This window comes from Scomber scombrus, chromosome 3, assembly GCF_963691925.1.
Source record: "Scomber scombrus chromosome 3, fScoSco1.1, whole genome shotgun sequence".
In the NCBI taxonomy this organism is placed as follows: Eukaryota; Metazoa; Chordata; class Actinopteri; order Scombriformes; family Scombridae; genus Scomber; species Scomber scombrus.
The window spans coordinates 5,392,645-5,419,791 of record NC_084972.1 but is presented as its reverse complement, the minus strand read 5'-3'; the positions used below and the strand labels follow the sequence as shown (position 1 = coordinate 5,419,791).

The window sequence follows — 27,147 nt, the reverse complement described above, 5'->3', positions numbered from 1 at the left end:
TAAGACGTGTACGTGGTTGAGTGATATGTGATTATTTTCTTTTTTAATTTAGGGCCAGGATAATGAGATAATAAGCCTTTATAGAGGCTGCAGCGTCTGTATCAAAGATCATATATAAAAAAAACCACCAGATACAAACACACAAATGCTCATGTGGCTTGAAATACTGTAGTGCACTTCAGGTTACTGTTCAGTGGCTGGTCAGTGCGTGAGGCGAACCACACCTCAAACAGCTGTCTGGCATTTCAATGCTTCAGATTTGCCAGTCAAATTTAGAGTTGTGTCTAACTGTCGAAGGTTAAAATTCTCATTGAGTTCATAGAATACATATAATAAAATACATTCATATTCAAACTCTGTAAAACTGTCACTTATCACAAAATGTCTTCAGTTTTTTTATTCATTTAAATGACATGTTTACATTACAGTCTTGTCAATGTTGTTAAGATGCGCACACATGTGTGCGCACACACACCCACACTCGCTCTCTCTCAATCTCTCTCTCTCTCTCTCTCTCGCTCTCTCTCTCTCTCTCTCTCAAACACTTTGTAAATTAGTAATTTTCCTGGGAGTTTCTAGGCTGGCTGATTAAAAGTGGATCTCAGAGTCATGAGATGTCGATGCAGTCTTGTACTTTGGACACTTTATAATGCTTTATAATGGACTGTAGGGCTGTAAGCATTGATTATATAATTTTTATTACTGATTAATCTGTCTATTATTTTCTTGTTTAACCAGGTAGATGTTTTATTTATAAAGTGTCAGAAAGCGGTGAAAATTTCGATCAACATTCCACAAACCAAAAATATAAAGTTAACTATAATAGAGGTAAAAAAAAAAAAATAATATTCACATTTAACAAGCTGGCACCAAAGAATTTAGCATTTTGATAAAACGACAACTCATCTAACACCGATTTCACAAAATGGTTGACAGAAACAAATATGTTGCCAGCATGTATCTTAGTAAGTTCTGCTATGTTTTTGTACCTTCGTATCAAAGGCTCGATTTGATATATCCTTTCAATAAAATGATAGGTATCTAGGACAAGGTGAAAAGGAGAGTGGAAAGTTGGCAGGAAAAAAATTAAACAAGGTAAAGATAGTGTGGACGTATAATGGTCGTTGAAGCTTTGATAAACTGACTGTGTCAATAAAAGTTAGTGGAGCAGCAGCCCATCAAGGTGACTTTACTGTGGCAACAACATGCTGGAAATTCCCCTTTTAATCTGGCATCAGCTGAGCTACAATACAGCATTTGTCAGCTTACTGACTAACAACCACTGATAGTAAGTTTTATAAGAATAGTTTGTAATTATACAATCGTTCAAACATACAATCTATACTTTTCCCTTATGTTTTCAATTGTCAATGAATTGAATGTGGATATGTTACACAATGCTGTTGGTGTTCTTGTCTTCTTCAGACTCTTGTCATCCCTGTCAGCCCTCTTCTCCTGCACTCTCATCATCTCCCTCGTGTTTGCCATCATACCTCTATGTAACCATGTGATACTGTTGTCCATTGCGATGGCGATTGCTGGCAAAGCCATGGGGGTGATTGACACCATTGCTAACCTGCAGCTGGTGAAGATGTACCAGAGGGACTCCGCCATCTTCCTGCAGGTCAGAAGAGGAGAGGGGTGGGAGGGGAAATGACAGCGATGAACATAATATATAAGATATTATAGTTTTTACTCAAACCATAATAATGCAAATAAACTATAGAGAGTTTTGAAAGAATATAGAAATGTATACTGTACATATGTTCATACTAAAGTGCGATAGCCTAAATTCCTTTTACCTTCCTTAATAGTATGGTTGATTATGATTTGCTTAAAATCCTAATGACTGGAAAAAAACTGATCTGAAGTAAATATTTGTTGCTTGCTTGTTTGCTTGTCTTGAAAACCTCATTATCCATATTGGACCAAAATTAAATTATACACTTGCCAAATGTTATATTTTAGCATGTTCAGCTGACCTGCTGTGCACTGTACAAATTAAACCCTGTCCTACTTTTCCTTGTAATTAGTACACGATTTATTCCTCTCTGGTAGCCTTCATGAAATTACAGCCATAGTACACATCAGTTCCCGTCTGTCAATTTGAAGAAAAATAAAGCGTATTCAAAGACACTGGCATCAAAATGGATGTTATTCTCACATAGAAACAAACTATAAAATGATGGTTTCTTACGAATGTAGCTAATTATAATAAGAAGTTCAATTCCACCTCTCAGATTCCTTTTTAAACCAATGATCCATCATCTTTAAGGAGGTCTCTATATTCATGTCTCTTCCTAGGCCTTGCATTTCTTCATAGGCCTGGGAGCGCTGGTCAGCCCGCTGGTGGCTGATCCTTTCCTGTCTGAGAACAGCTGTGTCCTGGGCACCAATTGGACTGCCAACTCTTCGTCTTCCTCTTCAGCGGACCTGTACCACCTCCGCAGCAGCATGGCTGGGCACGGAACAGCACTGCACAACATCTCTCAGTATCCCTTGCATACTGAGGGCACCGTCATCACCAGGGTGTCCTACGCTTTCTGGATCATAGCTTTAATCAATGTGAGTTCATGTCAACATCATGTATCATATGAAGACACACAATGTACAGTACCAGTCAAAGATTTGACACACTTTCTCATTTCAAGGAATGAGAAACCTGACTGTCTGACTGTTCTTTTAACCTGGGAAGTGCAATTGCATAATAACCAAGAGGAATGATGGCTAGAATTACAAAAATAAATATTAATATATATATATATATATATAATAAATATAAATATATTAGCAGTGAGAATAACAATAGCCCAATTCACTGATCTATTGAATTTGTAGTCACAGCTTGAGTACAATTCAAGTTGTGCTTATTCATTGTGAATTTGCAATTTGAGCAGATCGAATATTACAAATTTGCCCACATTCAAATGCCGAAATGTAGAATATGAAGTGACAGTTCTATAAGTTGAAAACAAGAACTTAAACGTCAGCAAGCTAACATGCTCACAACAACAGTGTCATGCTTATTGTAGCAGAGTCTTAGCTTAGCTTGTTAGCATGCTAACGTTTGGTAATAAACACAATATAGCAGTGGGTGATGGGAATGACATGGGGACAAAAATGGGAGACCAACCAACCATAATCATTAAGTTATTTGCAGGATCTTGGAATAATAATTAGAAACTCTGCAGCATTCTGCAGTATTGTCCTTAACATTTCCCATTAACTCTGAAACAAACAGTGTTGCTCTAGAAAATTGTGTCCTTTTGTGTTTAGTTTTGTTCTTCTCAGAATTACTTGCATTCCTCCACATGGCTGAAACTGTCACTCACATAAAGCGACAAGATCCTAGGTAAGCCGGAGTACTGTTGCATTCTTCTGTTTGAACAGGATCAAGTTCAAGTGGAGGGCGAGATTAGATGTGGACTCTACTTTCAGAACAGGACAGTCACAAATGGAATCAGCCAACAGGAAGTATGACTGCCCACTTGGTTAACAATGGCTTCTTTGTGTGTTTTTGTGTGTGTGTGTCCTGGCAGCTCCCTGTGCCAGCAGCAGTACTCACATTGATGTACTATGAAAGACTGCTGCCTTGCTTTAGCAACAGTCCACGTCTGCTTGCCAAAGACTCAAGTACAAGCTCTGCTGAGGACAGTGGCCAAGGTAAAACATGTATATATATATGTGTGTGTGTGTGTGTGTGTGCCTTTGTGACCACTGCATTCACACGAAATGACAAACAGTATCCCTACCTTTCCAGGTCATGGGAGTGTGTTTATTTGCTGCAACCCTGCCAAACTCCGGGGTCGTCCTCCAACTTTCTTCCTCCTTCACATTCTGGGTGGAGCCATTCTCTTCATCACTGATGGAATTATAGTGAGACATCCTGCTCCCACTCATTCATATACAAAACTTACATAAAACATTATAGTCTTATTCTAAAACCCTGCTGTGTTTCTTATCCTGCAGGGCTCCTATGCTGGCTTCGTCTACACCTACGCCGTTTCCCCTCCTCTGCTGATGGGTCATAAGACTGCCGGCTATCTGGACAGTGTATTCTGGGCCGCCATCACAGCAGGAAGACTGGCTTCCATTTACCTGTCCTACAGATACACAGCACCCAGGCTGCTCACGTTCAGTCTGGTATGAGCACACATTTAAAGGACAAATCCACCCTACAGAGTGTAGTGCAGTGTAGTTTACAGTGCAGCTAGAATAGAGCTTGTCAATGTATGTCAAACCATATATGTTCTGTTATAAATACAATATAAAAACAAACAACAGAGCTCATGCCCAGCAGTCATGTGACAGTTCAAACCAAATATTTGAACTGGGTGGGAAATCATACAAAAGGATAAGGTGGCATCAATAAGAGATTTATTTACCAGGTAGGTATACATAAAGCAGGATCTTTTATCTAAAATAAATATAGTAACTGCTTCTTCATGCTGAACACCTGATCAAGGCACTTGAACAGCTACTGACAGGATACTCTCATCAGCTGTACTTTTTGTATTTGTTTGTCATCCTCTGTCTGTCTTTCTATCTGCCTGTGTTATTCACTCTTTCTCATAATTTCAGTACATTTAATCCTGTCATGGAATTATTGCCTTGACTTCCAGTGTGTATGCACTGTAGTAGAAGTTGGGGCAGTAACCTAATTTCAGGAAAACACTTTCTTAGATTGGTGCTGATGAGACCTGGTTAGTTGGAATGACAGTATACAAAGCTCAACCTAATTTTTAAAACTTCAGTAATTGTTTTATTTCTTGTTTGATTTGGATTTTTATTACTGAGGGCAGCAGAAACACGTTGAAAAAGCAATGTACTAAAAGATTTTATCATGTTATAAAAGACTCATGGGATCTTCTTAGCAAACGCCTGCCTATTTCTACCTCTAGAAGAAACACAGCAAAAAATTAGCATTCATTGGTAGTCATGTTTCTAACCACCCAACAACAGTTTTTTCCAATAATACTTTTCTAGAGTTATTAGTAGTAGTGTAGTTAGTAGTTAGTAGTGTAGTTGGTCGCTAGCTTGAAATAAGGTTGATGAGAGAGGAGAAACCAAAACAATGTGATCCAAAATAGCCTAAACAAGAGCTTGATTTGTGCGCAGACATCTGGACTCACAAACAATGCATGTTGTACTGGGAGACCTGTGTTTTGTGAAGACCACACATGAATGTTAGTAGATGGAATGTTGGAATCAGAATTAACACATATCTAAATAATTACTTTTAGACACTACAAAACTCTAAACAAATTAATACATGTACAAGGAAAGATGGGAAATGACACACTGCAGCCCTCTTAATACCAGTATCAACTGCTACTGAACTCTGTCCTCTGCTGGTCTAAAGGTGAATAGCATTTAATTAGAGAAAAGATTCAATAACCGCTAATATCAGTTACATACTCAGACTAATAACAATAATAATAAGTCACTTTAAAAAAAAAAAGTCACTCAGATTGCTGCCTCTTCTTGTAATTCATCAGATGGCCAAACTAAACAAATTCCGTTTCATTTATAAGAGGGAATTAATTGCATCAAATGATCTCCCAAAAACAGATTGAAGTCTAATGTCTTTTTTATTAAAGAAGATGAGGGTAGTAAAGAATGGCACTCTAGAAAAAACTGCTGACAACACCACAAGAACTGTCTGTGTGGGTTTTCCTGCCACACATGCATGGCGATGACATTTTTTTTTTTTTGTTGGATCCCTGCCCTTCTTCAGATGATGACATGACATCACGTCTTTGTTCTGAATCATTTCACTCTATTTTGATGTTCCATCATTTTGCTTAGTGGTCCATAACAAACATTAGTTCCTACTTTACTGACATTCAGTCAGGTCACAATGAAAAAAGATTCCTACACATCAATGTTTTAAAGATTCACTGTTGTAAAGATGACATTTTTTGACATCATGCCGTAATTTTCACCTTACGGCCAGCCCACAAAGTAAAATTTTGTGCCGAAATAGCTCAGTTGGGAGAGCGTTAGACTGAAGATCTAAAGGTCCCTGGTTCGATCCCGGGTTTCGGCAGGAACCTGGCAGGCTTTTGGACGCACATTGCTACCATAATGAGTGCTCTTCTCTCAGACACTGATATTGAAATTGATTGGGATTTGTCGGTGTGGGTTTTCCTGCCACACATCCATGGCAATGACATGTTCCTGTTGTTGGATCCCTGATCTTCTTCAGATGATGGCATGATATCATGTCTTCCTTATGAATCATTTCACTCTATTTTGATGTTATATCATTTTCCTTAATGCTCAGGGAAACAAACATTAGTTCCTGATTCACTGACATTCAGTCAGGTCACAATGAGAAAGATAAACGCTTCTTCATTGTTCCTAGAAATCCATTTTTTTCAAGATTCACTGTGGTCAAGATGACATTTTTTGACATCATGCTGTAATTTTCACCTTTCGGCCAGCCCACAAAGTAAAAGTTTGTGCCGAAATAGCTCAGTTGGGAGAGCGTTAGACTGAAGATCTAAAGGTCCCTGGTTCGATCCCGGGTTTCGGCAGGAACCTGGCAGACTTTTGGACGCACATTGCTACCATAATGAGTGCTCTTCTCTCAGACACTGATATTTAAATTGATTGGGATTTGTCTGTGTGGGTTTTCCTGCCACACATCCATGGCAATGACATGTTCCTGTTGTTGGATCCCTACCCTTCTTCAGATGATGGCATGATATCATGTCTTCCTTCTAAATCATTTCACTCCATTTTGATGTTCTATCATTTTCCTTATTGGTCGGGGAAACACACATTAGTTCCTGATTCAGTGACATTCAGTCAGGTAACAATGAGAAAAATAGATGGTTCTTCCTTGTTCCTAGAAATCAATGTTTTAAAGATTCACTGTTGTAAACATGACATTTTTTGACATCATGCCGTAATTTTCACCTTTCGGCCAGCCCACAAAGTAAAATTTTGTGCCGAAATAGCTCAGTTGGGAGAGCGTTAGACTGAAGATCTAAAGGTCCCTGGTTCGATCCCGGGTTTCGGCAGGAACCTGGCAGGCTTTTGGACGCACATTGCTACCATAATGAGTGCTCTTGTCTCAGACACTGATATTGAAATTGATTGGGATTTGTCTGTGTGGGTTTTCCTGCCACACATCCATTGCAATGACATGTTCCTGTTGTTGGATCCCTGATCTTCTTCAGATGATGGCATGATATCATGTCTTCCTTATAAATCATTTCACTCTATTTTGATGTTCTATCATTTTCCTTAATGCTCAGGGAAACAACCATTAGTTCCTGATTCACTGACATTCAGTCAGGTCACAATGAGAAAGATAGACGCTTCTTCCTTGTTCCTAGAAATCCATTTTTTTCAAGATTCACTGTGGTCAAGATGACATTTTTTGACATCATGCTGTAATTTTCACCTTTCGGCCAGCCCACAAAGTAAAATTTTGTGCCGAAATAGCTCAGTTGGGAGAGCGTTAGACTGAAGATCTAAAGGTCCCTGGTTCGATCCCGGGTTTCGGCAGGAACCTGGCAGGCTTTTGGACGCACATTGCTACCATAATGAGTGCTCTTGTCTCAGACACTGATATTGAAATTGATTGGGATTTGTCTGTGGGAGTTTTCCTACCACACATCCATGGCAATGACATGTTCCTGTTGTTGGATCCCTACCCTTCTTCAGATGATGGCATGATATCATGTCTTCCTTCTAAATCATTTCACTCCATTTTGATGTTCTATCATTTTCCTTATTGGTCGGGGAAACACACATTAGTTCCTGATTCAGTGACATTCAGTCAGGTAACAATGAGAAAAATAGATGGTTCTTCCTTGTTCCTAGAAATCAATGTTTTAAAGATTCACTGTTGTAAAGATGACATTTTTTGACATCATGCCGTAATTTTCACCTTTCGGCCAGCCCACAAAGTAAAATTTTGTGCCGAAATAGCTCAGTTGGGAGAGCGTTAGACTGAAGATCTAAAGGTCCCTGGTTTGATCCCGGGTTTCGGCAGGAACCTGGCAGGCTTTTGGACGCACATTGCTACCATAATGAGGGCTCTTCTCTCAGACACTGATATTGAAATTAATTGGGATTTGTCGGTGTGGGTTTTCCTGCCACACATCCATGGCAATGACATGTTCCTGTTGTTGGATCCCTGATCTTCTTCAGATGATGGCATGATATCATGTCTTCCTCATGAATCATTTCACTCTATTTTGATGTTCTATCATTTTCCTTAATGCTCAGGGAAACAAACATTAGTTCCTGATTCAGTGACATTCAGTCAGGTCACAATGAGAAAGATAGACGCTTCTTCCTTGTTCCTAGAAATCCATTTTTTTCAAGATTCACTGTGGTCAAGATGACATTTTTTGACATCATGCCGTAATTTTCACCTTTCGGCCAGCCCACAAAGTAAAATTTTGTGCCGAAATAGCTCAGTTGGGAGAGCGTTAGACTGAAGATCTAAAGGTCCCTGGTTCGATCCCGGGTTTCGGCAGGAACCTGGCAGGCTTTTGCACGCACATTGCTACCATAATGAGTGCTCTTCTCTCAGACACTAATATTGAAATTGATTGGGATTTGTCGGTGTGGGTTTTCCTGCCACACATCCATGGCAATGACATGTTCCTGTTGTTGGATCCCTGATCTTCTTCAGATGATGGCATGATATCATGTCTTCCTTATGAATCATTTCACTCTATTTTGATGTTCTATCATTTTCCTTAATGCTCAGGGAAACAACCATTAGTTCCTGATTCAGTGACATTCAGTCAGGTCACAATGAGAAAGATAGACGCTTCTTCCTTGTTCCTAGAAATCCATTTTTTTCAAGATTCACTGTGGTCAAGATGACATTTTTTGAGATCATGCTGTAATTTTCACCTTTCGGCCAGCCCACAAAGTAAAATTTTGTGCCGAAATAGCTCAGTTGGGAGAGCGTTAGACTGAAGATCTAAAGGTCCCTGGTTCGATCCCGGGTTTCGGCAGGAACCTGGCAGGCTTTTGGACGCACATTGCTACCATAATGAGTGCTCTTGTCTCAGACACTGATATTGAAATTGATTGGGATTTGTCTGTGGGAGTTTTCCTACCACACATCCATGGCAATGACATGTTCCTGTTGTTGGATCCCTACCCTTCTTCAGATGATGGCATGATATCATGTCTTCCTTCTAAATCATTTCACTCCATTTTGATGTTCTATCATTTTCCTTATTGGTCGGGGAAACACACATTAGTTCCTGATTCAGTGACATTCAGTCAGGTAACAATGAGAAAAATAGATGGTTCTTCCTTGTTCCTAGAAATCAATGTTTTAAAGATTCACTGTTGTAAAGATGACATTTTTTGACATCATGCCGTAATTTTCACCTTTCGGCCAGCCCACAAAGTAAAATTTTGTGCCGAAATAGCTCAGTTGGGAGAGCGTTAGACTGAAAATCTAAAGGTCCCTGGTTTGATCCCGGGTTTCGGCAGGAACCTGGCAGGCTTTTAGACGCACATTGCTACCATAATGAGTGCTCTTCTCTCAGACACTGATATTGAAATTGATTGGGATTTGTCGGTGTGGGTTTTCCTGCCACACATCCATGGCAATGACATGTTCCTGTTGTTGGATCCCTGATCTTCTTCAGATGATGGCATGATATCATGTCTTCCTCATGAATCATTTCACTCTATTTTGATGTTCTATCATTTTCCTTAATGCTCAGGGAAACAAACATTAGTTCCTGATTCAGTGACATTCAGTCAGGTCACAATGAGAAAGATAGACGCTTCTTCCTTGTTCCTAGAAATCCATTTTTTTCAAGATTCACTGTGGTCAAGATGACATTTTTTGACATCATGCCGTAATTTTCACCTTTCGGCCAGCCCACAAAGTAAAATTTTGTGCCGAAATAGCTCAGTTGGGAGAGCGTTAGACTGAAGATCTAAAGGTCCCTGGTTCGATCCCGGGTTTCGGCAGGAACCTGGCAGGCTTTTGGACGCACATTGCTACCATAATGAGTGCTCTTCTCCCAGACACTGATATTGAAATTGATTGGGATTTGTCGGTGTGGGTTTTCCTGCCACACATCCATGGCAATGACATGTTCCTGTTGTTGGATCCCTGATCTTCTTCAGATGATGGCATGATATCATGTCTTCCTTATGAATCATTTCACTCTATTTTGATGTTCTATCATTTTCCTTAATGCTCAGGGAAACAACCATTAGTTCCTGATTCACTGACATTCAGTCAGGTCACAATGAGAAAGATAGACGCTTCTTCCTTGTTCCTAGAAATCCATTTTTTTCAAGATTCACTGTGGTCAAGATGACATTTTTTGAGATCATGCTGTAATTTTCACCTTTCGGCCAGCCCACAAAGTAAAATTTTGTGCCGAAATAGCTCAGTTGGGAGAGCGTTAGACTGAAGATCTAAAGGTCCCTGGTTCGAGCCCGGGTTTCGGCAGGAACCTGGCAGGCTTTTGGACGCACATTGCTACCATAATGAGTGCTCTTGTCTCAGACACTGATATTGAAATTGATTGGGATTTGTCTGTGGGAGTTTTCCTACCACACATCCATAGCAATGACATGTTCCTGTTGTTGGATCCCTACCCTTCTTCAGATGATGGCATGATATCATGTCTTCCTTCTAAATCATTTCACTCCATTTTGATGTTCTATCATTTTCCTTATTGGTCGGGGAAACACACATTAGTTCCTGATTCAGTGACATTCAGTCAGGTAACAATGAGAAAGATAGATGGTTCTTCCTTGTTCCTAGAAATCAATGTTTTAAAGATTCACTGTTGTAAACATGATATTTTTTGACATCATGCCGTAATTTTCACCTTTCGGCCAGCCCACAAAGTAAAATTTTGTGCCGAAATAGCTCAGTTGGGAGAGCGTTAGACTGAAGATCTAAAGGTCCCTGGTTCGATCCCGGGTTTCGGCAGGAACCTGGCAGACTTTTGGACGCACATTGCTACAATAATGAGTGCTCTTCTCTCAGACACTGATATTGAAAATGATTGGGATTTGTCTGTGTGGGTTTTCCTGCCACACATCCATGGCAATGACATGTTCCTGTTGTTGGATCCCTACCCTTCTTCAGATGATTGCATGATATCATGTCTTCCTTCTAAATCATTTCACTCTATTTTGATGTTCTATCATTTTCCTTAATGCTCAGGGAAACAACCATTAGTTCCTGATTCACTGACATTCAGTCAGGTCACAATGAGAAAGATAGACGCTTCTTCCTTGTTCCTAGAAATCCATTTTTTTCAAGATTCACTGTGGTCAAGATGACATTTTTTGACATCATGCTGTAATTTTCACCTTTCGGCCAGCCCACAAAGTAAAATTTTGTGCCGAAATAGCTCAGTTGGGAGAGCGTTAGACTGAAGATCTAAAGGTCCCTGGTTCGATCCCGGGTTTCGGCAGGAACCTGGCAGGCTTTTGGACGCACATTGCTACCATAATGAGTGCTCTTGTCTCAGACACTGATATTGAAATTGATTGGGATTTGTCTGTGGGAGTTTTCCTACCACACATCCATGGCAATGACATGTTCCTGTTGTTGGATCCCTACCCTTCTTCAGATGATGGCATGATATCATGTCTTCCTTCTAAATCATTTCACTCCATTTTGATGTTCTATCATTTTCCTTATTGGTCGGGGAAACACACATTAGTTCCTGATTCAGTGACATTCAGTCAGGTAACAATGAGAAAAATAGATGGTTCTTCCTTGTTCCTAGAAATCAATGTTTTAAAGATTCACTGTTGTAAAGATGACATTTTTTGACATCATGCCGTAATTTTCACCTTTCGGCCAGCCCACAAAGTAAAATTTTGTGCCGAAATAGCTCAGTTGGGAGAGCGTTAGACTGAAGATCTAAAGGTCCCTGGTTTGATCCCGGGTTTCGGCAGGAACCTGGCAGGCTTTTGGACGCACATTGCTACCATAATGAGTGCTCTTCTCTCAGACACTGATATTGAAATTGATTGGGATTTGTCGGTGTGGGTTTTCCTGCCACACATCCATGGCAATGACATGTTCCTGTTGTTGGATCCCTGATCTTCTTCAGATGATGGCATGATATCATGTCTTCCTCATGAATCATTTCACTCTATTTTGATGTTCTATCATTTTCCTTAATGCTCAGGGAAACAAACATTAGTTCCTGATTCAGTGACATTCAGTCAGGTCACAATGAGAAAGATAGACGCTTCTTCCTTGTTCCTAGAAATCCATTTTTTTCAAGATTCACTGTGGTCAAGATGACATTTTTTGACATCATGCCGTAATTTTCACCTTTCGGCCAGCCCACAAAGTAAAATTTTGTGCCGAAATAGCTCAGTTGGGAGAGCGTTAGACTGAAGATCTAAAGGTCCCTGGTTCGATCCCGGGTTTCGGCAGGAACCTGGCAGGCTTTTGGACGCACATTGCTACCATAATGAGTGCTCTTCTCTCAGACACTGATATTGAAATTGATTGGGATTTGTCGGTGTGGGTTTTCCTGCCACACATCCATGGCAATGACATGTTCCTGTTGTTGGATCCCTGATCTTCTTCAGATGATGGCATGATATCATGTCTTCCTTATGAATCATTTCACTCTATTTTGATGTTCTATCATTTTCCTTAATGCTCAGGGAAACAACCATTAGTTCCTGATTCACTGACATTCAGTCAGGTCACAATGAGAAAGATAGACGCTTCTTCCTTGTTCCTAGAAATCCATTTTTTTCAAGATTCACTGTGGTCAAGATGACATTTTTTGAGATCATGCTGTAATTTTCACCTTTCGGCCAGCCCACAAAGTAAAATTTTGTGCCGAAATAGCTCAGTTGGGAGAGCGTTAGACTGAAGATCTAAAGGTCCCTGGTTCGATCCCGGGTTTCGGCAGGAACCTGGCAGGCTTTTGGACGCACATTGCTACCATAATGAGTGCTCTTGTCTCAGACACTGATATTGAAATTGATTGGGATTTGTCTGTGGGAGTTTTCCTACCACACATCCATGGCAATGACATGTTCCTGTTGTTGGATCCCTACCCTTCTTCAGATGATGGCATGATATCATGTCTTCCTTCTAAATCATTTCACTCCATTTTGATGTTCTATCATTTTCCTTATTGGTCGGGGAAACACACATTAGTTCCTGATTCAGTGACATTCAGTCAGGTAACAATGAGAAAAATAGATGGTTCTTCCTTGTTCCTAGAAATCAATGTTTTAAAGATTCACTGTTGTAAAGATGACATTTTTTGACATCATGCCGTAATTTTCACCTTTCGGCCAGCCCACAAAGTAAAATTTTGTGCCGAAATAGCTCAGTTGGGAGAGCGTTAGACTGAAAATCTAAAGGTCCCTGGTTTGATCCCGGGTTTCGGCAGGAACCTGGCAGGCTTTTAGACGCACATTGCTACCATAATGAGTGCTCTTCTCTCAGACACTGATATTGAAATTGATTGGGATTTGTCGGTGTGGGTTTTCCTGCCACACATCCATGGCAATGACATGTTCCTGTTGTTGGATCCCTGATCTTCTTCAGATGATGGCATGATATCATGTCTTCCTCATGAATCATTTCACTCTATTTTGATGTTCCATCATTTTCCTTAATGCTCAGGGAAACAAACATTAATTCCTGATTCAGTGACATTCAGTCAGGTCACAATGAGAAAGATAGACGCTTCTTCCTTGTTCCTAGAAATCCATTTTTTTCAAGATTCACTGTGGTCAAGATGACATTTTTTGACATCATGCCGTAATTTTCACCTTTCGGCCAGCCCACAAAGTAAAATTTTGTGCCGAAATAGCTCAGTTGGGAGAGCGTTAGACTGAAGATCTAAAGGTCCCTGGTTCGATCCCGGGTTTCGGCAGGAACCTGGCAGGCTTTTGGACGCACATTGCTACCATAATGAGTGCTCTTCTCTCAGACACTGATATTGAAATTGATTGGGATTTGTCGGTGTGGGTTTTCCTGCCACACATCCATGGCAATGACATGTTCCTGTTGTTGGATCCCTGATCTTCTTCAGATGATGGCATGATATCATGTCTTCCTTATGAATCATTTCACTCTATTTTGATGTTCTATCATTTTCCCTAATGCTCAGGGAAACAACCATTAGTTCCTGATTCACTGACATTCAGTCAGGTCACAATGAGAAAGATAGACGCTTCTTCCTTGTTCCTAGAAATCCATTTTTTTCAAGATTCACTGTGGTCAAGATGACATTTTTTGAGATCATGCTGTAATTTTCACCTTTCGGCCAGCCCACAAAGTAAAATTTTGTGCCGAAATAGCTCAGTTGGGAGAGCGTTAGACTGAAGATCTAAAGGTCCCTGGTTCGATCCCGGGTTTCAGCAGGAACCTGGCAGGCTTTTGGACGCACATTGCTACCATAATGAGTGCTCTTGTCTCAGACACTGATATTGAAATTGATTGGGATTTGTCTGTGGGAGTTTTCCTACCACACATCCATAGCAATGACATGTTCCTGTTGTTGGATCCCTACCCTTCTTCAGATGATGGCATGATATCATGTCTTCCTTCTAAATCATTTCACTCCATTTTGATGTTCTATCATTTTCCTTATTGGTCGGGGAAACACACATTAGTTCCTGATTCAGTGACATTCAGTCAGGTAACAATGAGAAAGATAGATGGTTCTTCCTTGTTCCTAGAAATCAATGTTTTAAAGATTCACTGTTGTAAACATGATATTTTTTGACATCATGCCGTAATTTTCACCTTTCGGCCAGCCCACAAAGTAAAATTTTGTGCCGAAATAGCTCAGTTGGGAGAGCGTTAGACTGAAGATCTAAAGGTCCCTGGTTCGATCCCGGGTTTCGGCAGGAACCTGGCAGACTTTTGGACGCACATTGCTACAATAATGAGTGCTCTTCTCTCAGACACTGATATTGAAAATGATTGGGATTTGTCTGTGTGGGTTTTCCTGCCACACATCCATGGCAATGACATGTTCCTGTTGTTGGATCCCTACCCTTCTTCAGATGATTGCATGATATCATGTCTTCCTTCTAAATCATTTCACTCCATTTTGATGTTCTATCATTTTCCTTATTGGTCGGGGAAACACACATTAGTTCCTGATTCAGTGACATTCAGTCAGGTAACAATGACAAAGATAGATGGTTCTTCCTTGTTCCTAGAAATCAATGTTTTAAAGATTCACTGTTGTAAAGATGACATTTTTTGACATCATGCCGTAATTTTCACCTTTCGGCCAGCCCACAAAGTAAAGTTTTGTGCCGAAATAGCTCAGTTGGGAGAGCGTTAGACTGAAGATCTGAAGGTCCCTGGTTTGATCCTGGGTTTCAGCAGGAACCTGGCAGACTTTTGGACGCACATTGCTACCATAATGAGTGCTCTTCTCTCAGACACTGATATTGAAATTGATTGGGATTTGTCGGTGTGGGTTTTCCTGCCACACATCCATGGCAATGACATGTTCCTGTTGTTGGATCCCTGATCTTCTTCAGATGATGGCATGATATCATGTCTTCCTCATGAATCATTTTACTCTATTTTGATGTTCTATCATTTTCCTTAATGCTCAGGGAAACAAACATTAGTTCCTGATTCACTGACATTCAGTCAGGTCACAATGAGAAAGATAGACGCTTCTTCCTTGTTCCTAGAAATCCATTTTTTTCAAGATTCACTGTGGTCAAGATGACATTTTTTGACATCATGCCGTAATTTTCACCTTTCGGCCAGCCCACAAAGTAAAATTTTGTGCCGAAATAGCTCAGTTGGGAGAGCGTTAGACTGAAGATCTAAAGGTCCCTGGTTCGATCCCGGGTTTCGGCAGGAACCTGGCAGGCTTTTGGACGCACATTGCTACCATAATGAGTGCTCTTCTCTCAGACACTGATATTGAAATTGATTGGGATTTGTCTGTGTGGGTTTTCCTGCCACACATCCATGGCAATGACATGTTCCTGTTGTTGGATCCCTGATCTTCTTCAGATGATGGCATGATATCATGTCTTCCTTCTGAATCATTTCACTCTATTTTGATATTCTATCATTTTCCTTATTGGTCGGGGAAACACACATTAGTTCCTGATTCAGTGACATTCAGTCAGGTAACAATGAGAAAGATAGATGGTTCTTCCTTGTTCCTAGAAATCAATGTTTTAAAGATTCACTGTTGTAAACATGACATTTTTTGACATCATGCCGTAATTTTCACCTTTCGGCCAGCCCACAAAGTAAAATTTTGTGCCGAAATAGCTCAGTTGGGAGAGCGTTAGACTGAAGATCTAAAGGTCCCTGGTTCGATCCCGGGTTTCGGCAGGAACCTGGCAGGCTTTTGGACACACATTGCTACCATAATGAGTGCTCTTCTCTCAGACACTGATATTGAAATTGATTGGGATTTGTCGGTGTGGGTTTTCCTGCCACACATCCATGGCAATGACATGTTCCTGTTGTTGGATCCCTGATCTTCTTCAGATGATGGCATGATATCATGTCTTCCTTATGAATCATTTCACTCTATTTTGATGTTCTATCATTTTCCTTAATGCTCAGGGAAACAAACATTAGTTCCTGATTCACTGACATTCAGTCAGGTCACAATGAGAAAGATAGACGCTTCTTCATTGTTCCTAGAAATCCATTTTTTTCAAGATTCACTGTGGTCAAGATGACATTTTTTGAGATCATGCTGTAATTTTCACCTTTCGGCCAGCCCACAAAGTAAAATTTTGTGCCGAAATAGCTCAGTTGGGAGAGCGTTAGACTGAAGATCTAAAGGTCCCTGGTTCGATCCTGGGGTTCGGCAGGAACCTGGCAGACTTTTGGACGCACATCGCTACAATAATGAGTGCTCTTCTCTCAGACACTGATATTGAAATTGATTGGGATTTGTCTGTGTGGGTTTTCCTGCCACACATCCATGGCAATGACATGTTCCTGTTGTTGGATCCCTACCCTTTTTCAGATGATGGCATGATATCATGTCTTCCTTCTAAATCATTTCACTCCATTTTGATGTTCTATCATTTTCCTTATTGGTCGGGGAAACACACATTAGTTCCTGATTCAGTGACATTCAGTCAGGTAACAATGAGAAAAATAGATGGTTCTTCCTTGTTCCTAGAAATCAATGTTTTAAAGATTCACTGTTGTAAACATGACATTTTTTGACATCATGCTGTAATTTTCACCTTTCGGCCAGCCCACAAAGTAAAATTTTGTGCCGAAATAGCTCAGTTGGGAGAGCGTTAGACTGAAGATCTAAAGGTCCCTGGTTCGATCCCGGGTTTCGGCAGGAACCTGGCAGGCTTTTGGACGCACATTGCTACCATAATGAGTGCTCTTGTCTCAGACACTGATATTGAAATTGATTGGGATTTGTCTGTGTGGGTTTTCCTGCCACACATCCATGGCAATGACATGTTCCTGTTGTTGGATCCCTACCCTTTTTCAGATGATGGCATGATATCATGTCTTCCTTCTAAATCATTTCACTCCATTTTGATGTTCTATCATTTTCCTTATTGGTCGGGGAAACACACATTAGTTCCTGATTCAGTGACATTCAGTCAGGTAACAATGAGAAAAATAGATGGTTCTTCCTTGTTCCTAGAAATCAATGTTTTAAAGATTCACTGTTGTAAACATGACATTTTTTGACATCATGCTGTAATTTTCACCTTTCGGCCAGCCCACAAAGTAAAATTTTGTGCCGAAATAGCTCAGTTGGGAGAGCGTTAGACTAAAGGTCCCTGGTTCGATCCCGGGTTTCGGCAGGAACCTGGCAGGCTTTTGGACGCACATTGCTACCATAATGAGTGCTCTTGTCTCAGACACTGATATTGAAATTGATTGGGATTTGTCTGTGTGGGTTTTCCTGCCACACATCCATGGCAATGACATGTTCCTGTTGTTGGATCCCTGATCTTCTTCAGATGATGGCATGATATCATGTCTTCCTTATAAATCATTTCACTCTATTTTGATGTTCTATCATTTTCCTTAATGCTCAGGGAAACAAACATTAGTTCCTGATTCACTGACATTCAGTCAGGTCACAATGAGAAAGATAGACGCTTCTTCCTTGTTCTTAGAAATCCATTTTTTTCAAGATTCACTGTGGTCAAGATGACATTTTTTGAGATCATGCTGTAATTTTCACCTCTCGGCCAGCCCACAAAGTAAAATTTTGTGCCGAAATAGCTCAGTTGGGAGAGCGTTAGACTGAAGATCTAAAGGTCCCTGGTTCGATCCCGGGTTTCGGCAGGAACCTGGCAGACTTTTGGACGCACATTGCTACAATAATCAGTGCTCTTCTCTCAGACACTGATATTGAAATTGATTGGGATTTGTCTGTGTGGGTTTTCCTGCCACACATCCATGGCAATGACATGTTCCTGTTGTTGGATCCCTACCCTTCTTCAGATGATGGCATGATATCATGTCTTCCTTCTAAATCATTTCACTCCATTTTGATATTCTATCATTTTCCTTATTGGTCAGGGAAACACACATTAGTTCCTGATTCAGTGACATTCAGTCAGGTAACAATGAGAAAAGTAGATGGTTTTTCCTTGTTCCTAGCAATCAATGTTTTAAAGATTCACTGTTGTAAACATGACATTTTTTGACATCATGCCGTAATTTTCAGCTTTCGGCCAGTCCACAAAGTAAAATTTTGTGCCGAAATAGCTCAGTTGGGAGAGCGTTAGACTGAAGATCTAAAGGTCCCTGGTTCGATCCCGGGTTTCGGCAGGAACCTGGCAGGCTTTTGGACGCACATTGCTACCATAATGAGTGCTCTTCTCTCAGACACTGATATTGAAATTGATTGGGATTTGTCGGTGTGGGTTTTCCTGCCACACATCCATGGCAATGACATGTTCCTGTTGTTGGATCCCTGATCTTCTTCAGATGATGGCATGATATCATGTCTTCCTTATGAATCATTTCACTTTATTTTGATGTTCTATCATTTTCCTTAATGCTCAGGGAAACAAACATTAGTTCCTGATTCACTGACATTCAGTCAGGTCACAATGAGAAGGATAGACGCTTCTTCCTTGTTCCTAGAAATCCATTTTTTTCAAGATTCACTGTGGTCAAGATGACATTTTTTGACATCATGCCGTAATTTTCACCTTTCGGCCAGCCCACAAAGTAAAATTTTGTGCCGAAATAGCTCAGTTGGGAGAGCGTTAGACTGAAGATCTAAAGGTCCCTGGTTCGATCCCGGGTTTCGGCAGGAACCTGGCAGGCTTTTGGACGCACATTGCTACCATAATGAGTGCTCTTCTCTCAGACACTGATATTGAAATTGATTGGGATTTGTCGGTGTGGGTTTTCCTGCCACACATCCATGGCAATGACATGTTCCTGTTGTTGGATCCCTTATCTTCTTCAGATGATGGCATGATATCATGTCTTCCTTATGAATCATTTCACTCTATTTTGATGTTCTATCATTTTCCTTAATGCTCAGGGAAACAAACATTAGTTCCTGATTCACTGACATTCAGTCAGGTCACAATGAGAAAGATTGACGCTTCTTCATTGTTCCTAGAAATCCATTTTTTTCAAGATTCACTGTGGTCCAGATGACATTTTTTGAGATCATGCTGTAATTTTCACCTTTCGGCCAGCCCACAAAGTAAAATTTTGTGCCGAAATAGCTCAGTTGGGAGAGCGTTAGACTGAAGATCTAAAGGTCCCTGGTTCGATCCCGGGTTTCGGCAGGAACCTGGCAGACTTTTGGACGCACATCGCTACAATAATGAGTGCTCTTCTCTCAGACACTGATATTGAAATTGATTAGGATTTGTCTGTGTGGGTTTTCCTGCCACACATCCATGGCAATGACATGTTCCTGTTGTTGGATCCCTACCCTTCTTCAGATGATGGCATGATATCATGTCTTCCTTCTCAATCATTTCACTCTATTTTGATATTCTATCATTTTCCTTATTGGTCAGGGAAACACACATTAGTTCCTGATTCAGTGACATTCAGTCAGGTAACAATGAGAAAAGTAGATGGTTCTTCCTTGTTCCTAGAAATCAATGTTTTAAAGATTCACTGTTGTAAAGATGACATTTTTTGACATCATGCCGTAATTTTCACCTTTCGGCCAGCCCACAAAGTAAAATTTTGTGCCGAAATAGCTCAGTTGGGACAGCGTTAGACTGAAGATCTAAAGGTCCCTGTTTCGATCCCGGGTTTCGGCAGGAACCTGGCAGGCTTTTGGACGCACATTGCTACCATAATGAGTGCTCTTGTCTCAGACACTGATATTGAAATTGATTGGTATTTGTCTGTGGGAGTTTTCCTACCACACATCCATGGCAATGACATGTTCCTGTTGTTGGATCCCTACCCTTCTTCAGATGATGGCATGATATCATGTCTTCCTTCTAAATCATTTCACTCCATTTTGATGTTCTATCATTTTCCTTATTGGTCGGGGAAACACACATTAGTTCCTGATTCAGTGACATTCAGTCAGGTAACAATGAGAAAAATAGATGGTTCTTCCTTGTTCCTAGAAATCAATGTTTTAAAGATTCACTGTTGTAAACATGACATTTTTTGACATCATGCCGTAATTTTCACCTTTCGGCCAGCCCACAAAGTAAAATTTTGTGCCGAAATAGCTCAGTTGGGAGAGCGTTAGACTAAAGGTCCCTGGTTCGATCCCGGGTTTCGGCAGGAACCTGGCAGGCTTTTGGACGCACATTGCTACCATAATGAGTGCTCTTGTCTCAGACACTGATATTGAAATTGATTGGGATTTGTCTGTGTGGGTTTTCCTGCCACACATCCATGGCAATGACATGTTCCTGTTGTTGGATCCCTGATCTTCTTCAGATGATGGCATGATATCATGTCTTCCTTATAAATCATTTCACTCTATTTTGATGTTCTATCATTTTCCTTAATGCTCAGGGAAACAAACATTAGTTCCTGATTCACTGACATTCAGTCAGGTCACAATGAGAAAGATAGACGCTTCTTCCTTGTTCTTAGAAATCCATTTTTTTCAAGATTCACTGTGGTCAAGATGACATTTTTTGAGATCATGCTGTAATTTTCACCTCTCGGCCAGCCCACAAAGTAAAATTTTGTGCCGAAATAGCTCAGTTGGGAGAGCGTTAGACTGAAGATCTAAAGGTCCCTGGTTCGATCCGGGGTTTCGGCAGGAACCTGGCAGACTTTTGGACGCACATTGCTACAATAATCAGTGCTCTTCTCTCAGACACTGATATTGAAATTGATTGGGATTTGTCTGTGTGGGTTTTCCTGCCACACATCCATGGCAATGACATGTTCCTGTTGTTGGATCCCTACCCTTCTTCAGATGATGGCATGATATCATGTCTTCCTTCTCAATCATTTCACTCTATTTTGATATTCTATCATTTTCCTTATTGGTCAGGGAAACACACATTAGTTCCTGATTCAGTGACATTCAGTCAGGTAACAATGAGAAAAGTAGATGGTTCTTCCTTGTTCCTAGAAATCAATGTTTTAAAGATTCACTGTTGTAAAGATGACATTTTTTGACATCATGCCGTAATTTTCACCTTTCGGCCAGCCCACAAAGTAAAATTTTGTGCCGAAATAGCTCAGTTGGGACAGCGTTAGACTGAAGATCTAAAGGTCCCTGTTTCGATCCCGGGTTTCGGCAGGAACCTGGCAGGCTTTTGGACGCACATTGCTACCATAATGAGTGCTCTTCTCTCAGACACTGATATTGAAATTGATTGGGATTTGTCGGTGTGGGTTTTCCTGCCACACATCCATGGCAATGACATGTTCCTGTTGTTGGATCCCTGATCTTCTTCAGATGATGGCATGATATCATGTCTTCCTTATGAATCATTTCACTCTATTTTGATGTTCTATCATTTTCCTTAATGCTCAGGGAAACAAACATTAGTTCCTGATTCACTGACATTCAGTCAGGTCACAATGAGAAAGATAAACGCTTCTTCATTGTTCCTAGAAATCCATTTTTTTCAAGATTCACTGTGGTCAAGATGACATTTTTTGACATCATGCTGTAATTTTCACCTTTCGGCCAGCCCACAAAGTAAAAGTTTGTGCCGAAATAGCTCAGTTGGGAGAGCGTTAGACTGAAGATCTAAAGGTCCCTGGTTCGATCCCGGGTTTCGGCAGGAACCTGGCAGACTTTTGGACGCACATTGCTACAATAATCAGTGCTCTTCTCTCAGACACTGATATTGAAATTGATTGGGATTTGTCTGTGTGGGTTTTCCTGCCACACATCCATGGCAATGACATGTTCCTGTTGTTGGATCCCTACCCTTCTTCAGATGATGGCATGATATCATGTCTTCCTTCTGAATCATTTCACTCTATTTTGATATTCTATCATTTTCCTTATTGGTGAGGGAAACACACATTAGTTCCTGATTCAGTGACATTCAGTCAGGTAACAATGAGAAAGATAGATGGTTCTTCCTTGTTACTAGAAATCAATGTTTTAAAGATTCACTGTTGTAAAGATGACATTTTTTGACATCATGCCATAATTTTCACCTTACGGCCAGCCCACAAAGTAAAATTTTGTGCCGAAATAGCTCAGTTGGGAGAGCGTTAGACTGAAGATCTAAAGGTCCCTGGTTCGATCCCGGGTTTCGGCAGGAACCTGGCAGGCTTTAGGACGCACATTGCTACCATAATGAGTGCTCTTCTCTCAGACACTGATATTGAAATTGATTGGGATTTGTCGGTGTGGGTTTTCCTGCCACACATCCATGGCAATGACATGTTCCTGTTGTTGGATCCCTGATCTTCTTCAGATGATGGCATGATATCATGTCTTCCTCATGAATCATTTCACTCTATTTTGATGTTCTATCATTTTCCTTAATGCTCAGGGAAACAAACATTAGTTCCTGATTCACTGACATTCAGTCAGGTCACAATGAGAAAGATAGACGCTTCTTCCTTGTTCCTAGAAATCCATTTTTTTCAAGATTCACTGTGGTCAAGATGACATTTTTGACATCATGCCGTAATTTTCACCTTTCGGCCAGCCCACAAAGTAAAATTTTGTGCCGAAATAGCTCAGTTGGGAGAGCGTTAGACTGAAGATCTAAAGGTCCCTGGTTCGATCCCGGGTTTCGGCAGGAACCTGGCAGGCTTTTGGACGCACATTGCTACCATAATGAGTGCTCTTGTCTCAGACACTGATATTGAAATTGATTGGGATTTGTCTGTGGGAGTTTTCCTACCACACATCCATGGCAATGACATGTTCCTGTTGTTGGATCCCTACCCTTCTTCAGATGATGGCATGATATCATGTCTTCCTTCTAAATCATTTCACTCTATTTTGATATTCTATCATTTTGCCTTATTGGTGAGGGAAACACACATTAGTTCCTGATTCAGTGACATTCAGTCAGGTAACAATGAGAAAGATAGATGGTTCTCCCTTGTTCCTAGAAATCAATGTTTTAAAGATTCACTGTTGTAAACATGACATTTTTTGACATCATGCCGTAATTTTCACCTTTCGGCCAGCCCACCAAGTAAAATTTTGTGCCGAAATAGCTCAGTTGGGAGAGCGTTAGACTGAAGATCTAAAGGTCCCTGGTTCGATCCCGGGTTTCGGCAGGAACCTGGCAGGCTTTTGGAAGCACATTGCTACCATAATGAGCGCTCTTCTCTCATACACTGATATTGAAATTGATTGGGATTTGTCTGTGTGGGTTTTCCTGCCACACATCCATGGCAATGACATGTTCCTGTTGTTGGATCCCTGACCTTCTTCAGATGATGGCATGATATCATGTCTTCCTTCTCAATCATTTCACTCTATTTTGATATTCTATCATTTTCCTTATTGGTGAGGGAAACACACATTAGTTCCTGATTCAGTGACATTCAGTCAGGTAACAATGAGAAAGATAGATGGTTCTCCCTTGTTCCTAGAAATCAATGTTTTAAAGATTCACTGTTGTAAACATGACATTTTTTGACATCATGCCGTAATTTTCACCTTTCGGCCAGCCCACCAAGTAAAATTTTGTGCCGAAATAGCTCAGTTGGGAGAGCGTTAGACTGAAGATCTAAAGGTCCCTGGTTCGATCCCGGGTTTCGGCAGGAACCTGGCAGGCTTTTGGAAGCACATTGCTACCATAATGAGTGCTCTTCTCTCATACAATGATATTGAAATTGATTGGGATTTGTCTGTGTGGGTTTTCCTGCCACACATCCATGGCAATGACATGTTCCTGTTGTTGGATCCCTGACCTTCTTCAGATGATGGCATGATATCATGTCTTCCTTCTGAATCATTTCACTCTATTTTGATATTCTATCATTTTCCTTATTGGTGAGGGAAACACACATTAGTTCCTGATTCAGTGACATTCAGTCAGGTAACAATGAGAAAAATAGATGGTTCTTCCTTGTTCCTAGAAATCAATGTTTTAAAGATTCACTGTTGTAAACATGACATTTTTTAACATCATGCCGTAATTTTCACCTTTCGGCCAGCCCACAAAGTAAAATTTTGTGCCGAAATAGCTCAGTTGGGAGAGCGTTAGACTGAAGATCTAAAGGTCCCTGGTTCGATCCCGGGTTTCGGCAGGAACCTGGCAGGCTTTTGGACGCACATTGCTACCATAATGAGTGCTCTTGTCTCAGACACTGATATTGAAATTGATTGGGATTTGTCTGTGGGAGTTTTCCTACCACACATCCATGGCAATGACATGTTCCTGTTGTTGGATCCCTACCCTTCTTCAGATGATGGCATGATATCATGTCTTCCTTCTAAATCATTTCACTCCATTTTGATGTTCTATCATTTTCCTTATTGGTCGGGGAAACACACATTAGTTCCTGATTCAGTGACATTCAGTCAGGTAACAATGACAAAGATAGATGGTTCTTCCTTGTTCCTAGAAATCAATGTTTTAAAGATTCACTGTTGTAAAGATGACATTTTTTGACATCATGCCGTAATTTTCACCTTACGGCCAGCCCACAAAGTAAACTTTTTTGCCGAAATAGCTCAGTTGGGAGAGCGTTAGACTGAAGATCTAAAGGTCCCTGGTTCGATCCCGGGTTTCGGCAGGAACCTGGCAGGCTTTTGGACGCACATTGCTACCATAATGAGTGCTATTCTCTCAGACACTGATATTGAAATTGATTGGGATTTGTCTGTGTGGGTTTTCCTGCCACACATCCATGGCAATGACATGTTCCTGTTGTTGGATCCCTGATCTTCTTCAGATGATGGCATGATATCATGTCTTCCTTCTGAATCATTTCACTCTATTTTGATATTCTATCATTTTCCTTATTGGTGAGGGAAACACACATTAGTTCCTGATTCAGTGACATTCAGTCAGGTAACAATGAGAAAGATAGACGCTTCTTCCTTGTTCCTAGAAATCAATGTTTTAAAGATTCACTGTTGTAAACATGACATTTTTTGACATCATGCCGTAATTTTCACCTTTCGGCCAGCCCACAAAGTAAAAATTTGTGCCGAAATAGCTCAGTTGGGAGAGCGTTAGACTGAAGATCTAAAGGTCCCTGGTTCGATCCCGGGTTTCGGCAGGAACCTGGCAGGCTTTTGGACGCACATTGCTACCATAATGAGTGCTCTTGTCTCAGACACTGATATTGAAATTGATTGGGATTTGTCTGTGTGGGTTTTCCTGCCACACATCCATGGCAATGACATGTTCCTGTTGTTGGATCCCTGACCTTCTTCAGATGATGGCATGATATCATGTCTTCCTTCTGAATCATTTCACTCTATTTTGATATTCTATCATTTTCCTTATTGGTGATGGAAACACACATTAGTTCCTGATTCAGTGACATTCAGTCAGGTAACAATGAGAAAGATAGACGCTTCTTCCTTGTTCCTAGAAATCAATGTTTTAAAGATTCACTGTTGTAAAGATGACATTTTTTGACATCATGCCGTAATTTTCAGCTTTCGGCCAGCCCACAAAGTAAAATTTTGTGCCGAAATAGCTCAGTTGGGAGAGCGTTAGACTGAAGATCTAAAGGTCCCAGGTTCGATCCCGGGTTTCGGCAGGAACCTGGCAGGCTTTTGGACGCACATTGCTACCATAATGAGTGCTCTTGTCTCAGACACTGATATTGAAATTGATTGGGATTTGTCTGTGTGGGTTTTCCTGCCACACATCCATGGCAATGACATGTTCCTGTTGTTGGATCCCTGACCTTCTTCAGATGATGGCATGATATCATGTCTTCCTTCTGAATCATTTCACTCTATTTTGATATTCTATCATTTTCCTTATTGGTGAGGGAAACACACATTAGTTCCTGATTCAGTGACATTCAGTCAGGTAACAATGAGAAAGATAGACGCTTCTTCCTTGTTCCTAGAAATCAATGTTTTAAAGATTCACTGTTGTAAAGATGACATTTTTTGACATCATGCCGTAATTTTCACCTTACGGCCAGCCCACAAAGTAAAATTTTGTGCCGAAATAGCTCAGTTGGGAGAGCGTTAGACTGAAGATCTAAAGGTCCCTGGTTCGATCCCGGGTTTCGGCAGGAACCTGGCAGGCTTTTGGAAGCACATTGCTACCATAATGAGTGCTCTTCTCTCATACACTGATATTGAAATTGATTGGGATTTGTCTGTGTGGGTTTTCCTGCCACACATCCATGGCAATGACATGTTCCTGTTGTTGGATCCCTGATCTTCTTCAGATGATGGCATGATATCATGTCTTCCTTCTGAATCATTTCACTCTATTTTGATATTCTATCATTTTCCTTATTGGTGAGGGAAACACACATTAGTTCCTGATTCAGTGACATTCAGTCAGGTAACAATGAGAAAGATAGATGGTTCTTCCTTGTTCCTAGAAATCAATGTTTTAAAGATTCACTGTTGTAAACATGACATTTTTTGACATCATGCCGTAATTTTCACCTTTCGGCCAGCCCACAAAGTAAAAATTTGTGCCGAAATAGCTCAGTTGGGAGAGCGTTAGACTGAAGATCTAAAGGTCCCTGGTTCGATCCCGGGTTTCGGCAGGAACCTGGCAGGCTTTTGGACGCACATTGCTACCATAATGAGTGCTCTTGTCTCAGACACTGATATT

The 27,147-nt window shown here is 40.7% G+C and overlaps 1 protein-coding gene and 28 non-coding genes across 29 annotated transcripts in view; all 29 read left to right on the top strand.

Moving 5' to 3' along the window:
* The window catches only part of mfsd4aa (major facilitator superfamily domain containing 4Aa), a 91,993-nt gene that overhangs the window by 1,922 nt on the left and 62,924 nt on the right, over positions 1 to 27,147 (top strand). The window contains exons 2-6 of the mRNA XM_062416208.1: positions 1,426 to 1,624; positions 2,305 to 2,565; positions 3,540 to 3,663; positions 3,761 to 3,876; positions 3,970 to 4,143. Of these exons, the coding sequence (XP_062272192.1) occupies positions 1,426 to 1,624; positions 2,305 to 2,565; positions 3,540 to 3,663; positions 3,761 to 3,876; positions 3,970 to 4,143 (874 nt within the window). The remainder of the gene's footprint in view (positions 1 to 1,425; positions 1,625 to 2,304; positions 2,566 to 3,539; positions 3,664 to 3,760; positions 3,877 to 3,969; positions 4,144 to 27,147) is intronic.
* trnaf-gaa (transfer RNA phenylalanine (anticodon GAA)) lies at positions 6,956 to 7,028 on the top strand. The gene has a single exon. It is a non-coding gene; the product is annotated as a tRNA-Phe (tRNA).
* trnaf-gaa (transfer RNA phenylalanine (anticodon GAA)) lies at positions 7,446 to 7,518 on the top strand. Its single transcript has one exon. It is a non-coding gene; the product is annotated as a tRNA-Phe (tRNA).
* Positions 8,425 to 8,497, top strand: trnaf-gaa (transfer RNA phenylalanine (anticodon GAA)). Its single transcript has one exon. It is a non-coding gene; the product is annotated as a tRNA-Phe (tRNA).
* On the top strand, positions 8,915 to 8,987 carry trnaf-gaa (transfer RNA phenylalanine (anticodon GAA)). Its single transcript has one exon. It is a non-coding gene; the product is annotated as a tRNA-Phe (tRNA).
* On the top strand, positions 9,894 to 9,966 carry trnaf-gaa (transfer RNA phenylalanine (anticodon GAA)). Its single transcript has one exon. It is a non-coding gene; the product is annotated as a tRNA-Phe (tRNA).
* On the top strand, positions 10,873 to 10,945 carry trnaf-gaa (transfer RNA phenylalanine (anticodon GAA)). Its single transcript has one exon. It is a non-coding gene; the product is annotated as a tRNA-Phe (tRNA).
* trnaf-gaa (transfer RNA phenylalanine (anticodon GAA)) lies at positions 11,363 to 11,435 on the top strand. Its single transcript has one exon. It is a non-coding gene; the product is annotated as a tRNA-Phe (tRNA).
* trnaf-gaa (transfer RNA phenylalanine (anticodon GAA)) lies at positions 12,342 to 12,414 on the top strand. Its single transcript has one exon. It is a non-coding gene; the product is annotated as a tRNA-Phe (tRNA).
* trnaf-gaa (transfer RNA phenylalanine (anticodon GAA)) lies at positions 12,832 to 12,904 on the top strand. The gene has a single exon. It is a non-coding gene; the product is annotated as a tRNA-Phe (tRNA).
* On the top strand, positions 13,811 to 13,883 carry trnaf-gaa (transfer RNA phenylalanine (anticodon GAA)). Its single transcript has one exon. It is a non-coding gene; the product is annotated as a tRNA-Phe (tRNA).
* trnaf-gaa (transfer RNA phenylalanine (anticodon GAA)) lies at positions 14,790 to 14,862 on the top strand. The gene has a single exon. It is a non-coding gene; the product is annotated as a tRNA-Phe (tRNA).
* trnaf-gaa (transfer RNA phenylalanine (anticodon GAA)) lies at positions 15,769 to 15,841 on the top strand. Its single transcript has one exon. It is a non-coding gene; the product is annotated as a tRNA-Phe (tRNA).
* Positions 16,258 to 16,330, top strand: trnaf-gaa (transfer RNA phenylalanine (anticodon GAA)). Its single transcript has one exon. It is a non-coding gene; the product is annotated as a tRNA-Phe (tRNA).
* On the top strand, positions 17,237 to 17,309 carry trnaf-gaa (transfer RNA phenylalanine (anticodon GAA)). Its single transcript has one exon. It is a non-coding gene; the product is annotated as a tRNA-Phe (tRNA).
* trnaf-gaa (transfer RNA phenylalanine (anticodon GAA)) lies at positions 18,208 to 18,280 on the top strand. The gene has a single exon. It is a non-coding gene; the product is annotated as a tRNA-Phe (tRNA).
* trnaf-gaa (transfer RNA phenylalanine (anticodon GAA)) lies at positions 18,697 to 18,769 on the top strand. The gene has a single exon. It is a non-coding gene; the product is annotated as a tRNA-Phe (tRNA).
* On the top strand, positions 19,187 to 19,259 carry trnaf-gaa (transfer RNA phenylalanine (anticodon GAA)). Its single transcript has one exon. It is a non-coding gene; the product is annotated as a tRNA-Phe (tRNA).
* trnaf-gaa (transfer RNA phenylalanine (anticodon GAA)) lies at positions 19,677 to 19,749 on the top strand. Its single transcript has one exon. It is a non-coding gene; the product is annotated as a tRNA-Phe (tRNA).
* On the top strand, positions 22,116 to 22,188 carry trnaf-gaa (transfer RNA phenylalanine (anticodon GAA)). Its single transcript has one exon. It is a non-coding gene; the product is annotated as a tRNA-Phe (tRNA).
* On the top strand, positions 22,605 to 22,677 carry trnaf-gaa (transfer RNA phenylalanine (anticodon GAA)). Its single transcript has one exon. It is a non-coding gene; the product is annotated as a tRNA-Phe (tRNA).
* Positions 23,094 to 23,166, top strand: trnaf-gaa (transfer RNA phenylalanine (anticodon GAA)). The gene has a single exon. It is a non-coding gene; the product is annotated as a tRNA-Phe (tRNA).
* On the top strand, positions 23,584 to 23,656 carry trnaf-gaa (transfer RNA phenylalanine (anticodon GAA)). The gene has a single exon. It is a non-coding gene; the product is annotated as a tRNA-Phe (tRNA).
* trnaf-gaa (transfer RNA phenylalanine (anticodon GAA)) lies at positions 24,073 to 24,145 on the top strand. The gene has a single exon. It is a non-coding gene; the product is annotated as a tRNA-Phe (tRNA).
* On the top strand, positions 24,562 to 24,634 carry trnaf-gaa (transfer RNA phenylalanine (anticodon GAA)). Its single transcript has one exon. It is a non-coding gene; the product is annotated as a tRNA-Phe (tRNA).
* On the top strand, positions 25,051 to 25,123 carry trnaf-gaa (transfer RNA phenylalanine (anticodon GAA)). The gene has a single exon. It is a non-coding gene; the product is annotated as a tRNA-Phe (tRNA).
* Positions 25,540 to 25,612, top strand: trnaf-gaa (transfer RNA phenylalanine (anticodon GAA)). The gene has a single exon. It is a non-coding gene; the product is annotated as a tRNA-Phe (tRNA).
* Positions 26,518 to 26,590, top strand: trnaf-gaa (transfer RNA phenylalanine (anticodon GAA)). The gene has a single exon. It is a non-coding gene; the product is annotated as a tRNA-Phe (tRNA).
* On the top strand, positions 27,007 to 27,079 carry trnaf-gaa (transfer RNA phenylalanine (anticodon GAA)). The gene has a single exon. It is a non-coding gene; the product is annotated as a tRNA-Phe (tRNA).